Source organism: Oreochromis niloticus, linkage group LG7 (genome assembly GCF_001858045.2).
Source record: "Oreochromis niloticus isolate F11D_XX linkage group LG7, O_niloticus_UMD_NMBU, whole genome shotgun sequence".
Lineage (NCBI taxonomy): Eukaryota > Metazoa > Chordata > Actinopteri > Cichliformes > Cichlidae > Oreochromis > Oreochromis niloticus.
In genome coordinates this window covers 38,331,380-38,346,206 of record NC_031972.2, presented here as the reverse complement: position 1 = coordinate 38,346,206, position 14,827 = coordinate 38,331,380, and the positions used below count along the sequence as shown (strand labels likewise).

At 38.8% G+C, this 14,827-nt stretch overlaps 1 protein-coding gene across 3 annotated transcripts in view; it reads right to left on the bottom strand.

The window, feature by feature from the left end:
• The window catches only part of cadps2 (Ca++-dependent secretion activator 2), a 141,106-nt gene that overhangs the window by 94,801 nt on the left and 31,478 nt on the right, over nt 1-14,827 (bottom strand). For all 3 annotated transcript variants that reach the window (XM_013276593.3, XM_013276592.3, XM_013276591.3), the window contains exon 11: nt 14,598-14,798. In XM_013276593.3, coding sequence (XP_013132047.1) covers nt 14,598-14,798 — 201 coding nt within the window. The remainder of the gene's footprint in view (nt 1-14,597; nt 14,799-14,827) is intronic.

Genomic DNA, 14,827 nt, shown 5'->3' with positions numbered 1-14,827 from the left:
AACAGTGAAGATTTAAGGACTAGAGGTTGTGATGGTAAATTAGTTTAAATCAAATTAAAATTAATTAAATGAATCAACCAAGCAAAGCAGTGGACAATCCAAAATTGAGGTGAAGAGAGTGTACAGGAAAGGTGGAGTGGGTGGAATGAGTGGCAGGTGTGATTTGTGACAGAAGGATAGTAGCTGAAGGGAATATTAAGCTCTACAACCTAGTGGCACGTGCTGTGATGTATGATTTGGAGATGTGGCACTGACAAAAAGACAAGACGCCAACCTAGAGGTGACACAGCTGAAGATTTTAAGATTTTCAATAGAAGTGACCAGAATAAACAGGAGGAGTCTGAAGGTCAAAGTTAGAGAGTTAAAGGCTGAGATGGTTTGAACAGAGGAGCAGAAACGGTGCAGAAGTGCAGAAGAGGGATGGTGGATATACTGGATAAAGGATGTTGAAACTGAAGCTACCAGGCAGGAGGAAAAGAGAAAGAGGAAGTTCATGGATGTCTGAAGAAGGACATGCACAAGATGATTCTAGGATGCTTGGTTTATTACTCTGTCTCTTTCTACACCATAAAAAATAATATGAAAATAAACAGTTATATGTGTTAACAGATTTCTTTTTTAAAAGAATATTCTATTAAAACATCTTTCTATGCACGTTTAGAGTTATGAACATTTATTATCACAAGTAGCAGCTAAACTTTGTAAAATGTACTCTAAGTATGTTGCTAAAGAATAAAAATTAATGTTCCACCAAGTATATTTACTTTAATTCAAAAGTTGTGTGGGCTAATTTTTACATTTATATTTATGAACTTATGGTACTATCTTGTCATCTTGTAAAATATTCTCCACAAATGTCCACACCAACTCCACATGGAACATTAAAGCTATGACAGTAAGGAAAGAAAAGTTCTAAAATGCCTCGTATCTTACTAGAAACTTGACAATACCCCATCAGCCTTTTATGGCTAAGGGGTAAAAACTCATCACCCTGCTGGGTGGACAGCCAGGTAATTTGCCTGACTTAACTGAAGAAAAAATACCCTGGAATATAAATATGTTTTACAAAACATATGGGCATTCCTGAGGTTCATGTTACCACATAGTTCAGTATTATATAGAGCATGACTAGCATGATTAGAATTTTTAAAAATGCCAAAATATTGTCACGAGCCAACTACAGTTCATTACTGTTTCATTAAATATATTAATTTATTTATAGTGGAAACAACATCCGTCACGATACGTACAGATGACCAGTTATAATTAAAAAAGCATTAACGACAATATGACTACTAATTAGAGAGCCTTTCTCAGCTAGGCAGGGTACACCCTAGACAGGTTACAGCTCTATAGCAAAGCTATCACATTCACAGCCATTTAACTAAATTATTCAGCTACAAAATGTGATGTTTCCTCCTACAGTAGCCTAATAACACACAGCTGAGTTAAAATCTAAGCTAATATCTAATAACACAGTTAGACAGCCTTGTGGAGACGAAAAATTCATTATTAAATTCATGGTTTTGTCTGACAAAAGTTTGAAATTCATAGAGATTTACTTTAATAACATATTTCAGAAAGAAAACTATTAAGTACAGTTGCAGGGATTATTGAAATGTTGAAGAGTTGTGTTACGACCCCTTCCACTGCCTGCGAGGTCTGTGGGGGCATGTGGAGCAACAGCACAACACAATCCGTAGATAAGCTGAGACTTCAAACAACCACACTGGCACTTCATTAGGTATGACTGTTCAACACTACAATCTAATTGGCTTCTAATCAGCCAATCATATAACAAAAACTCAGTCCTTGTTCAGATATACAGGAATTTTCTCACACAACCACATCCTAGGGTTTACAGAGAATGGTCTAAAACATCCTTTGAGCAGCAGCTTTGTGAGTGAAAATATCTTGTTGGTGTGGAAGTTGCTAACAGGAGAAGGTGGTGCCAAATCTTTAATCATCTCAAACTGGTTCGCTTGGGATGTGGTGAAATGGGATATTTTCATGATGGATGTGCAGATGACAGGTCTGCAGAAACTTTGAAATGCTATCATGTTAGTTTGGTGAAAAAATCTCAGAGGAATGTTTCCAGCACCTTGTTGAACCTATGCTAGGAAAAATTAAAGCAATTCTGAATTCAGTTCAGTTCAGAACTGAAGAAGCTTCTCGGATGAGAGCTGAAACACTTTTCAGGCAACTTAAAGACGTCCAGACGCTTTTCTTTCCAAGCTCCTTAGTCAAGTAATTCAAGTGCAAAGGTCACAGGGAGGGTGGATCTTCTGCCAGCTGTCACAGGACAAATAGTTCATTTATGATTTTAATGCTAAAGGGAAAAAAGTGTATTCAAGACTGCTGAAAACATGATCTTCAATTGTCTGATTGTCTGTACAGGTGGACATCACTCAAAAAGCAGAAGGCTTTGGTGTGCTATCCTATTATGTGGGATGACTGCGTGAAAATGTGCAGTCAGTCTCATGTTTTTGGACACTTGTTCACAAAGGAAAAGACATTTTCCAAATTGAGAGGGAGACAAAAACTTCTGAATTCCATGGTGTTTCTGAGTCTAAGTACTGTTGTAACTGTACGGTACTGTATCCTTAAAGCCCATTTTTTTTCCCAGAGGTATGGAATTGTTTCATGTTCTTGTTTTTAATTAACAGTTAATGAAAATAACTAATTTTGTCTCCATTATTATAGAATCAGATGAGCCTGCGAAGTTTGTATGTATCAATGTATAATTTCTAATAAGAAAGGAAGAAAAGCTCTTATTACTCTATCATTTTTATATTTCACATAACAAGAGAGTTTCATAGTGAAGCGTCCATTATGCACAAAATTACTTGAGCAGTCTTTACTTAGTATTTCATTACACTGTACTTAAAATTACTTACAGTACAATTTGCGCCCTTCCCTGTAAAATATATGGATGTTAGACAAGCTTAAGCTACTCCATAAGGCTCACGCCTTGAGAAGTACAGCATACTTATGATGTAACATAAGGGGAAAAAATGTCTGGGAATTACCATGAAATTATGCTGTACTTAAAATTACGCGCACTATAATATGTTACCGCCAAGCTTACTTTGACCTTTCCAACTAGTCTTTTGGCCCAGCTCACTTCATTCCAGTCAATACAGGTAACAGGTTTCAACAAGAAAGCACCAATTAAAAAGAAAGGAAAAAAAGAAAGATTATGTTTGCCAGATTATTTTCGATTGTTTGCTAAAACGCCATCCATCTCAGGTGCGCAACTAAAATGTAACACATGCTCATCTGTATCTTCTCTTCATGTGTATTCCTCTCTGTCCAACCTCTCTATACCCATCTACTCTGCGTTTCATTGCCATCATCACAGCAACAGTCACATCTATGTGACAACCTGCTCTGAAAAGAGGCAGTGGCCCCTGATGGCAGGTTATTGACGCAGACAAAGAGGATAAGGACAAAGTGTTTCAGTTTCAGGTGCACATGGTTGAAAGATTTGACATGACCTCCCTGTCGGAGCAGAGCAGCTCTGGTGATGACAGAACAAACAGAGACGAAGACACAGACAGACAAGTCCATCAGCCTCGGTCTGGCTGATTGCAGCTTCACACTGTGTAGAGCTCAAAGAGACAAACTAAACTCTGTCAAAAAATAAAAAGGAGCACACACAAACTTTCAGAGCTCTTCCTCTGCATTTAAGACGGACGCTGAACCCCAAGAGCGTAAGATAATTGGACATTCTCCTCAGGATCATCCTTGATTTCAAACCAACCACCAGCTTTTTTCAAAAACACAGATGACAGGTGGAAACATCCCTTCAGGAGCCATTCTGTAGACCTGTCTTACCATATTAACAAAAAAAAAAAGTCGATGTCTGTGTGAGAAAAGTGGAATTCAAGTCCAAAAGTCACAGCCTCCGATGGTTTCCACCGATTTGGACTTTGTTTCTGGTCCATTTCATTCAATCATTGAAATCATGTTAACTCAAATTTCTTTCGGACTTGGTTGTCCTTTCAATAAAGTTTGGAGGTGAGAACATTAGCAGCTTCATTGACCCCACAAAGCGCTAAGATATATGTCTTGAAAAAATGGTTTTCTCATTGCTAAATATAAAAACTAAACTTTCCCATAGCCTCTAATGATTTATCCTATTTAGGTCAAACTTAAGTCAAACTACTGTAATGCTTGAACTACTGGCGCAATCGAAGAATACCAGCGGCCCCCAAAAGCATCAACTCAGTGCTTTTTCGGTGATATTAGGATCATTACAGTAATCCCAGGCAAGGCGCCACATCCAAATCTCAGCAAATAACACAGAACACAACACAGCAAACACCCACAACAAAACAACAACAACAACAACAACAACAACAAAAAACATGGTAAAAGGAAATGCTCGATAAAAGCTCCCCAAAATTTTTTAGACAATTCCTCACACAGTAAAAGACATTTTCCAAATTAAGAGAAAACAAAAACTTCTGAATTCCACAGTATTTCTGAGTGTACTGTTTTGTGCGGTACTGTACGCTTAAAGCTAATTTTTTTTTTAAGGTTATGGAATTGTTTCATGTTCTTGTTTTTAATTAAAGGTTAATTAAAATGAAATTAAATTAAATGAATTAAATCATTAAAGGTTATAGGTTTGCTGTGTTGTTTTCTGTGTTATTTGCCAAAATTTGGATGTGGTGAGGATTACCGTAATGACCCTAATATCACTGAAAAGCACAGAGCCACTGCTTTCAGGAACCGGTGAAATTCTTTCAGTTGAGCAAATGGTTCAGGACATGAACCAGGACATCAACTGTTGTGTTCAAATTTTTCAGAAGGAATTCAGGAGAAATATCTGTCATTTAAAAAGATTTAATTTGCTTTGCCAGTTGAAATTATAAGTTTTACAGCGCTGGACATTCACAGAAAAGATGCTGAAAATAAAAGTTGCAAAACATCTGTCTAGCGCCAGCAACAGGTTGGGCTTTAGAGGGTTAACATTTATAAAAGAAAGTGATTAAGATTGCATTACAAGCCTATAAAATCATTGGTATCCTTTTGTTGTCTCGTCTCTTTGGCACAGAGATTTCTCATGAGTCTTTAGAGGATATTACGTACTATAGATAACAGGATTTTCAGTCTTTGCAATTTTATGTTAAAGGGAACATTATTGTGAAATTGCTGAACCTTTGCCCCATCTTTACTTTACCAGAAGAAACTGGTTGTCTGCCAGTTAACCTTCCCGCAGTTGTTTTTTTCCCTGTACTATATACTTTTCCAGCCTCTTCTTGAACCTATCCCTGTTGTGTAGCTGCCTTTAAATTCAAAATGAGGTACTAATTTATACTAAAATAGTAAAACGTCACAATGTAAATATTTGTTATATTGTCTATGTTCTATTGTGAATAAAATGGGTTTATGAGATTTGCAAAATCCATGCATTCTCTTTTTAATTACATATTTTACAGTGTCCCAGGTATTTAGAAGTCGAAATTCTAACTACAGTGTCTTGCAAAGAAAAGATCATTTTAACATATCTAAAATATGCCTGGAAATTTCTTCCAGCTACTAATGTAGCTGCACCTGTAAAACATGCACATTATTTCTTACAGTGGGGGAAATAATTATTTGATCCCCTGTTGGATTTGTAAAGTCGCTCATTTATAAAGAAACGAAAAGTTTCTCATGTGTATGGTAGATTCATTTTGATAAAGACAGAAAGAATATCATCCAAAAATCCAGAAACAAAACATTAGATGAAACTTGAGTGAAATAGGAATTTTTGAGGCCTGGACTTCCCAACCCGCTGGTCTAAAAGATATGTTGAGGATTTCCCCCCGCTATATATACACTGTAGCCTTTTTAATTTTACAGTCAGCACAATGGCAATTTTGATTTTTTAAGTACACTAGTGTGTTTGCACAGGTAATATATGGACAATAGTGATAGTGAAGTGCTAACACTGTCACTTCACAGCCAGATTGTTCCTGATTTGAACCCAGCTGGGGCCTTTCTGTGTGGAGTTTGCATGTTCTTCCTATCCCTGTGTAGGTTTTCTCTGCATGCTCCAGGTTCCTCTCACAGTCCAAAGATATGCATGTTAGCTTATTTGGTGATTCCAAATCGCCCATGGATGTGCAGTTGTTAAAGTGAATGAGTCTACAGAATAAAATACTGTATAAATGAATGGTTACAACGTGACATGTGGTCCAAAGTTCTTTGAGGGGTCAGTAAGACCAGAAAAGCACTATAAAAACAATAAATATATAAATACATTATATTTCTTCGTGTTCGTGCGCTTCTCCAGAAAGTTTAACTGCTGATAAGTCTGGTAACCCATTAGCTAGTGGGTTACCTTAGCACTGGAATTATTTAGGACTCTCACTGTAGTCAGAATATTTGGTTAGCAGATAACAGATCCACTCCAAGGCTTCATGTTCCAAGTTCTAGTCACCATTTACAAATGCAGACAACTTTAAAGAAGCCATTGAATTCTAATCAAATTCAGCAATTATGGCATATTGACCCAACGACATAACAACTTACAGCTCACATACATAGTCATTGGAAAAGGATCATCAAAAGCTCGTCACCCCTGCTCAATAATCCTTATTATAACATGAAGTTAATCTCATAAATGGTAAATAAACTTGCTCTTATATAATGGTTTTCTACTCCAGCACTCAAAGCGTCATGTCTCATTTACCCGAGTATTTGTTTTTCTACAAGTGCTTTCTATCGAACACTCACACTCTGATGAACACTTCACCCTTGGGGCAACTCAGGGTTCGGTATCTTGCCCAAGGATCCTGCTAACTGGAGCACTCAGGGATTGAACCAACAATTCCCCAATTAGTAGACAACCTGTGCTACCCCAGCCTGAGCCAGAGCCACATTATTATGCAAGTTATTGTCCCCATTAGTCAGCCAATGAACCCCTCTGTTTCTGAGTCAGATCTACCCCATACACACAGTTTTAAAGGCAATAGCAGAAATGCTCAGACTGATTTTCAACAACAGGGTTTTTTTTTTTTTTAATCAACAGATAACAATGGCTACATTCATCTATTATATATATATATATATATATATGTAGCAACAAGTCTCAACCAGTCTGAACGAGCAACAATGAAAGACTGCTGACTGAATTCACAAATATCTAAAGGTTTTACACAGAAAACCATTAAATGTGAGAAAACTGTTGGGCATCAGCTGGTAAATAAAATGACCAGTTTATCCCTGAAAACAGAAAGTGTGGATTCACGGAGCAGAACAGTAACTGTGAGTAGGCTGATATGTGTGAGCCTTTGACATGGCTTCCATGTGTAAACGGCTTCATTATTAGCTCTGACATGCCAGTCAATAAAGTCTGATGCTGCTGTCTGTTCGCTGCTAAAGACAAAGAAAAGATACTGCGGCTCTGCTCTCATTGTCTCACCTCTGAGTTATTAACCTTCAAATAGAAAACAAAACCATCTCGCTCATGTTTAAAAAAAATTGCAGCTATTTCCATGGAGTCAAGATAGAACAAATGTGACTTTATTAATGGTAATAACCCATTTCACATGCAGTCATTAGTGAAATGTAACCCCCACATTGATTTTTATCAAAAGCACACCTGCAGGGCGACTGGAAATGAAGATGCAGGTTAACAGCTATGATCGTTATTAAAGTGAGAATGACTTTCTCTCAAGCCCATTACACACAAACATGCTCACACACACAGCAACACTTTGCATCCAGTTAAGAGCTATTTCAGGGACACCTTCCATTTCCTTTTGCAAACAGTGTGTCAGCACCTCTCGCGATTGACGTTTCAATCTATTCCATTAAACACTAACGAGCTGTGGCGAGAATGGACCGCAGTCACACCACATTACATAAATACAGCTATAATCAGCTTCATTTCACAGTACCTGGCATGGGAGGGGTTGAAAATGTGGACATGTCTTCTATATACAGGTAAAAAAAATGATTTGTAGGTCCAGTCAAGGAAGAGTAAAACAGAAACGTCAAAATGAAAAATTATACAAAAGATGAAAAAAAATACAGGAAAAAAAGATGCATGGAACAATGAGGGAAATACAGAAAAAGACAATTGGTTCATTAAGTTTTTTGACCACAAGAAGTTTTTAGGGCCGAGTACAATAACCTCAGTTTGATCTGAATTTAAAAACACAGAATTTGAGGTCATCCAGGTCTTTATGTCTTTAAGAAATTCCTGCAGTTTAACTTATTGGTGTGTGTTATCTGGCTTCATGGACAGATAATGTTGTGTGTCATCTGCATAGCAGTGAAAATGTATGCTATGCCTTCTAATGATACTGCCTAAGGGAAGCATGTATAATGTAAACAGAATTGGCCCTAGAACTGAACCCTGTGGAACTCTATAATTAACCTTAGTGTGAAAAGAAGACTCTCCATTTACATGAACAAACTGGAGTCTATTAGATAGACATGAAACAAACCACTGCAGTGCAGTAGCTGTAAAACCTACAGCATGCTCGAATTGTTCTAATAGAATATTACGGTCGACAGTATCAAACGCTGCACTGAGGACAAGCAGGACCGACTGACCGCAGTACATGAGAACTCAGGGCTGTGTGTCGGACAGGAAGTACCGAGAACTGACCCAAGACTTTGTGGACCAAGGAGCTGGTGGTAGACTTCTGCAGGCACAAACATCCTCCACTGCAACCACTAAACATCCAAGGTATGGCCATTGAGGCTGTGGATAGCTACAGGTACCTTGGTGATTTTCTGAACAATATACTGGACTGGACTCATAATTCAGATGCTCTCTGCAGGAAATGGCAGAGCAGGCTGTACCTGCTGCAGAGACTCAGGTGTTTTGGAGTGAAGGGCCCACTCCTGAAAACCTTCTATGACTCTGTGGTGCTCTCAGCATGGTGTGGTCTGCTGGAGTGGCAGCATCTCTGCTGGGGACAGGAAGAGACTGAACAGGCTGATCCAAAGGGCCAGCTCTGTTCTGGGATGCCTTCTGGACCCAGTGGAGGTGGTGAGTGACAGGAGAATGGTGGCTAAGCTGTCATCCCTGTTGGACAACATCTTCCACCCATGCAGGAGACTCTGACAGCACTTAGCAGCTCCTTCAGTGGGAGACTGCGGCACCCACGCTGTGGGACAGAGAGATTTCGCAGGTCTTTCCTTCCTACTGCTGTCAGACTCCACAACAAGGACTTTGCAGCTGATCAAACACACACATCCACACATGTGCAATAAGACTAAGTGCAATTCTCTTTTTCTGACAACGTTGTATTTTATTCTATTGTATATAGTATGTTATTCTTATTATATTGTCCTATTCCAGTGTTTTTCTTAATTTTTGCTACTGCAACATTGCACTGTCCACTTTCTGCTGTGACACAACAAATTTCCCACGTGTGGGACTAATAAAGGTTATCTTATCTTATGAATAAAGTATTTCTCAGCAGACGATCAGTTAGCTGTTTCACAACTACTCTTTCAAGAATTTTTTAAATAAAAGGAAGGTTAGAGATAAGACTGCTGAGTCAAGAGATGGCTTTTTTTAATTGTTTAGCTACTGCCAGCTCGAAGACATGTGGTACATAGCCAATTATTAGCGATAGGTTGATCATATTTAAGAGTGAAGCATTAATTAATGGTAGAATTTCTTTGAGCAGTTTTGTAGGAATGGGGTCTAAAAGACACGTTGATGGTTTGGAGGAAGTAATTACTGAAGTTAATTTAGAAAGATTAACTGGAGAAAAAGACTAAACAAATATCAATGGTACTGAAAGTAGCTGTAGATAATGTTACATCTGTGAGATGATTATCAGTGATTTTTTCCTCTAATGGTTAAAATTTTATTTGGAAAGAAATTCATGAAGTCATTACTAGTTAATTGTTAACTATTAATAGCTCAACAGTGCGCTGTGGCCAGGCTGACAAAAAGTCAGCCTGGCCACAGCGCTGAAGAGAAACCTGTTGTTCTTATTTTCTTCAATTAGTGATGAATTGTAAGATCTTCTAGCTTTACGCAAGGCTTTTATTTTTTATAAAGCAGCAAACTATTTCTCCAGGCTAAATGATGATCTTCTAAATTAGTGAGACGCCATTGTTGAGTTTGACAGTTATACCAGGGAGTTAAGTATTTCTGATTTGAGGCTCTCTTTATAGTCATGCGAGTCATACGTACTGAAGAAGTTAAATGATTAACAAGGTAATCGACCTCTGTAGGAGTAGCGTTCAGGTAGCTGCTCTGCAATATGTTGGCAAAAGGCATTATAGATAATAACAGTCGGTAAATTTTATCCTCGAACTTTGTACCAGGACTTTCAGAAAGACATCTGATGCGATGAAATCTATCCCCCGCTGCTGTGTTATGAATTATTGTAAATCAGACAAGATCAGACAAGAGGGTTTTCAGGAAACACTCTCAAATGTTCAGTTTTTTATGCCATATGTTAGAAAAAGATCTAGAGTGTGATTATAGTGGTGGGTGGGTTCTCTTACATTTTCAGATAATGTACTTGAATGTACAGAAGCACCTGTTAACAAATGAGACTGGTTTTTTGAGTTTTTCAGCTACGGTGGACAAAGCTAAGCATCAAGCTTTCACATGAATTAAAAAACTCCATCTAGTACTTCGGTTGATTAATAAGCTGGTGTGGAAGATTGCTGCCACCCTGTGCCACTAGATGTAGATACAATATAGATGTGGCTACTGGGTGCATTGTCCTTTCTTTGCAATTTTTATTTTATGTTGAAGTTGTTTTGTGCCCATTAATATTTTGTTTTTTATCTGTCTGGAAGCCGATACAGCCTCTAAGGGTATGGGGTTTAAGGAGAACATGCGGCTAAACATGTCACTCCTGGTCTGATTGTAGTTTTCTCTGGTCCTCTAATCCCAGAGTCTGACATAGTGTTGGCACACAGGTTCAATATTAACTTTAATGACCTCCGACTGACGTACCCGGGTGTCATTACTGCTGACGTGAATCATATTTTTACTGCATTTACGTTTACCCTTAGCCAGCAGTTTTAAATTTCCCTCAGTGTCGCCTGCTCTGGCCCCTGGAAGACAACTGACTATGGTTGCTGGTGTTTCTAGCTTCACATGTCTCAGAACAGAATTGCCAACTACCATTTTGATCTGTGGTGGGTGTATCGCTGAGTGGGACTAGTGGTGAAACACATGAATGGGTTGGTGGTGTACTAGGGGTTTCTCTTTAAGATTATGTGTCCTCCTCACCGTCACCCAGCCATCCTGTGTTCCTGGGACAATCTGCTGGGGTAGAGCTAACGGGGCCTTCGACGCCTTTGACTGCACCGGCTACAGGAGCCTGGCTAGCACTGGCTTTTTCAAGGGAGCAAAGCGAGTCTCTAATTCAGCTATCCTGGCCTCCACAGCTGAAAATAGGCTACATTTATTACTGTGTCATGTTAAGAAAAAAGGAGGAAGTCATTTCGAGAAAAAAATGTAAAAAATGGATGAACAGCATGTGATGTATTAAATAAAAAAGTGTCACCATTTAATTTTGTCTTCATACTCTCTTCCTTCCGTCTTTACCATATGTTGTGTTTGTTTTTCCTCTCTCACAGTAGTATGACCTACAATGCTGTTAAGCTGTTTCGATCTGACTCTTGCTGTGTGACTGTGTGATACAGAACCAATCAGCATGTGAACATGAAACCCTCTCCAAACAAAAAACACAATCTTAGAACCTGCTGTCTGATTGCTGTTCTGTAATGAAAAACTGTTCACACTGTGTACAGTGGAAAGAAGGGAGCAATATCGCAATAAAAATGTGTCATGGAAAAAGGGTGGCAGTGGATGAGAAAAAAAAGGAAAGAATTACTTTAAATTCTTTAAATTAAAGACTGTCAGGACCAAAAATTAGAAAAGCATACAGTGATATCAAACTCTTCAGATTTGGTCTGCAGGCTTCAACAGAGTCCAGCTTTCAACTCCTCACTGCAGGCATGTCATGTGCCTGCCTGCTTCAAGTCCTCTACCATAATCCCTGTAACCAAGAAACCAAGGATCACTGGACTAAATGACTACAGACCTGTGGCTCTGACATCTGTGGTCATGAAGTCATTTGAGCGCCTGGTTCTCTCCTACCTCAAGACCCTCACGGCCCCCCTCCTAGACCCCCTGCAGTTTGCATACAGAGCCAACAGGTCTGTAGACGACGCTATCAACATGGCTCTACACTTCATCCTGCAGCATCTGGACTCCCCAGGAACCTACGCCAGGATCCTGTTTGTGGACTTCAGCTCTGCCTTCAACACCATCCTTCCAGACCATCTCCAAGGCAAGCTTTCCCAGATGAATGTGCCTGATCCCATCTGCCGGTGGATCGCTGACTTCCTGGAAGCAGCATGTGAGGCTGGGAAAGAATGTCTCGGACTCCCGGACCATCAGCACCGGCTCCCCTCAGGGCTGTGTTCTTTCTCCTCTGCTCTTCTCCCTGTACACTAACTGCTGCACCTCCACCCACCAGTCTGTCAAGCTTGGCTGCAGACTCCCATCTCTGCAGGACCTGTACACCTCCAGGACACTGGGGCGTGCAGCTCGGATCACAGCTGACCCTTCTCACCCTGGACACAGTCTGTTTGACCTGCTCCCCTCAGGCAGGACGCTCCGGTTCATTCGCACCAGAACCTCTCGCCATAAGAACAGTTTCTTCCCCTCTGCTGTTGGACTCATGAACAATAACCATATGACTGTTCCCACCACTAACACATGACCCTACACTGTGTTCACTGCACCATTCCATGTTCGGCACTGATCACCACCTGCACTCATGTATATATCTATCTACTTAGCACTTTTAATTCTTATTTTTATGTTTATTTAAGCGTTATCCGACAGTATGTTTGCACTAAGTACCGCAGCAATTTCCTAATGTTGTAAACCTGCTCAACATTTGGCAATAAAACCCTTTCTGGTTCTGGTTCTTGTAATGCACAAACAGCAAGATACAAAGTGGGTGGGACTGCTAATAAAGATTTGATTTCACAATTCAGCTACATGGATTCAAGCATGATCTAGAAAAGTTCCAAAGAGCTTCTAGTAATGTCAGGAAAGCCCATTACAGTCAGCACTCCTTGGTCTTCAAGTAGTTCTTTGAAGCTTTGAGTTGCATTAGGCTGACTACAGAGTACCAACACAACCCCAGGATAAGGCTGTACTAGTGCAATACTATGAGCTATTGAGGAAATAATTGCACAATCAAATCATATTACATTATATTACATTATATTACATTACATTATATATTACTAAATACTATTTTGAGAAAAAAGTTGTAATTGTATTTCGACTGTAATCTGTAATCTGCACATACAATTATGAGCCGATTACAGTTGTTGTTTCAGAACAAACTGCCTCGCTGCTGTACCCTCTACAAAACGCCTTGTGTAGATGACTTAATAAAACAAATGGATCAGCGGTGTTGTGACACAACACACAACCTCTTTGTTGCAAGAGGGTGTAAACATTGATAACCTTGCATTTGTCCTTTACCAGCCACTTCATTTTGAAAAACACAAACTCTTGTTTCTACGTTTTTCCGTCTCACCAGATGCAGCTTACTCAAACCATCTTCTCAGTGCCCTTATACATACACCACACTGTGTTTATGTGCTAAAAGAAAAATTATTTCCTTTCTTGCTACTAAAACATTTTCTGAAGTAGGATTTCACTAATTGACGGGGTCTAGCAGCCGTGGAAGTTTCTCCTGAAACAACAGCTGTGATCTCCACATTTGGACTTTTCTGACATTTTCTGGAGATGCAAATACAAAATGTTTTCTCAAAATAGATTTCAATTTTAATCTCAAAATTTCAACAATTATTCTCAAAATGATCAGTAATCTATTTTTTCTTAAAGTGACTCTAATATAATGATCTTTGTATTATTCGTATTATTATTAATAATATTATTATTCATTTTGTCATTCTTCTGTTATGTGTTTTATTCTATTGTTAAGTGTCCATGGGTGTCTTGAAAGGCACTTTTAAATAAAAATATTATTATCATTATTATTATTATTATTATCATTATTATTAGTAGTAGTATTATTACTACAATACTTACACCGTAAACGTTTCTTGTGTCGGACGTGGTACATAACAATATTCACATTTCTACCAACATGCTTCACTGTTGGGAAGTAGATTATGGGAATAATCGACAAAAATCACCAAGAAAATTTGGGATTTATCTTTCAAGAGAAAGATTTGTAACTGACCTGCTTTCATACATAACCAGTGGTTCTGGTTACAGTTTTAGTTTCACTAAAATAAAAGAAAACTTAAGGTTTTCTAATGGTTTCCATTTAAGAGCAACCACAATAATAAAGACTACACTAAAACTTAGAAAACAACAACTTACAATCACTCAGGTTCTGCCAAGTCTCTATAGATAAATAAAGATGTAGGCAGAAGCATACAACAGAATATGTAACTATGCACCTGAACTCTGTGTTTTACAGTTGTGGTTTGTTTCCCAGTAAACACTGTTTGATTTTAAAAGCTATTCAAAGCACTTTCTGTAGTTTGCTGCTTTTCATTTCTTCAATGACATTAAGATAATCAAAACAGATCCAGTGAGAATCTGAACTTACTGATGGGGGATGTCGGTTTTTGGTTCCCTCCTCTGGAGTTTGGGGTTTTTTTGGGGGGGCGGAGGATTGGTTTGTAGGACTGTCCAGTTGCTCGGTACATGGCCTGGACCCACAGCACCCGTTCCTGCTCATCATCACAAGCAAACATCACCAAATCGCCTTCCTTCAACATGTTAAAAAAAAACCGACCACCTTGCAGACCTAAAGAGGAGAAAAAAGAAGTGAATGTT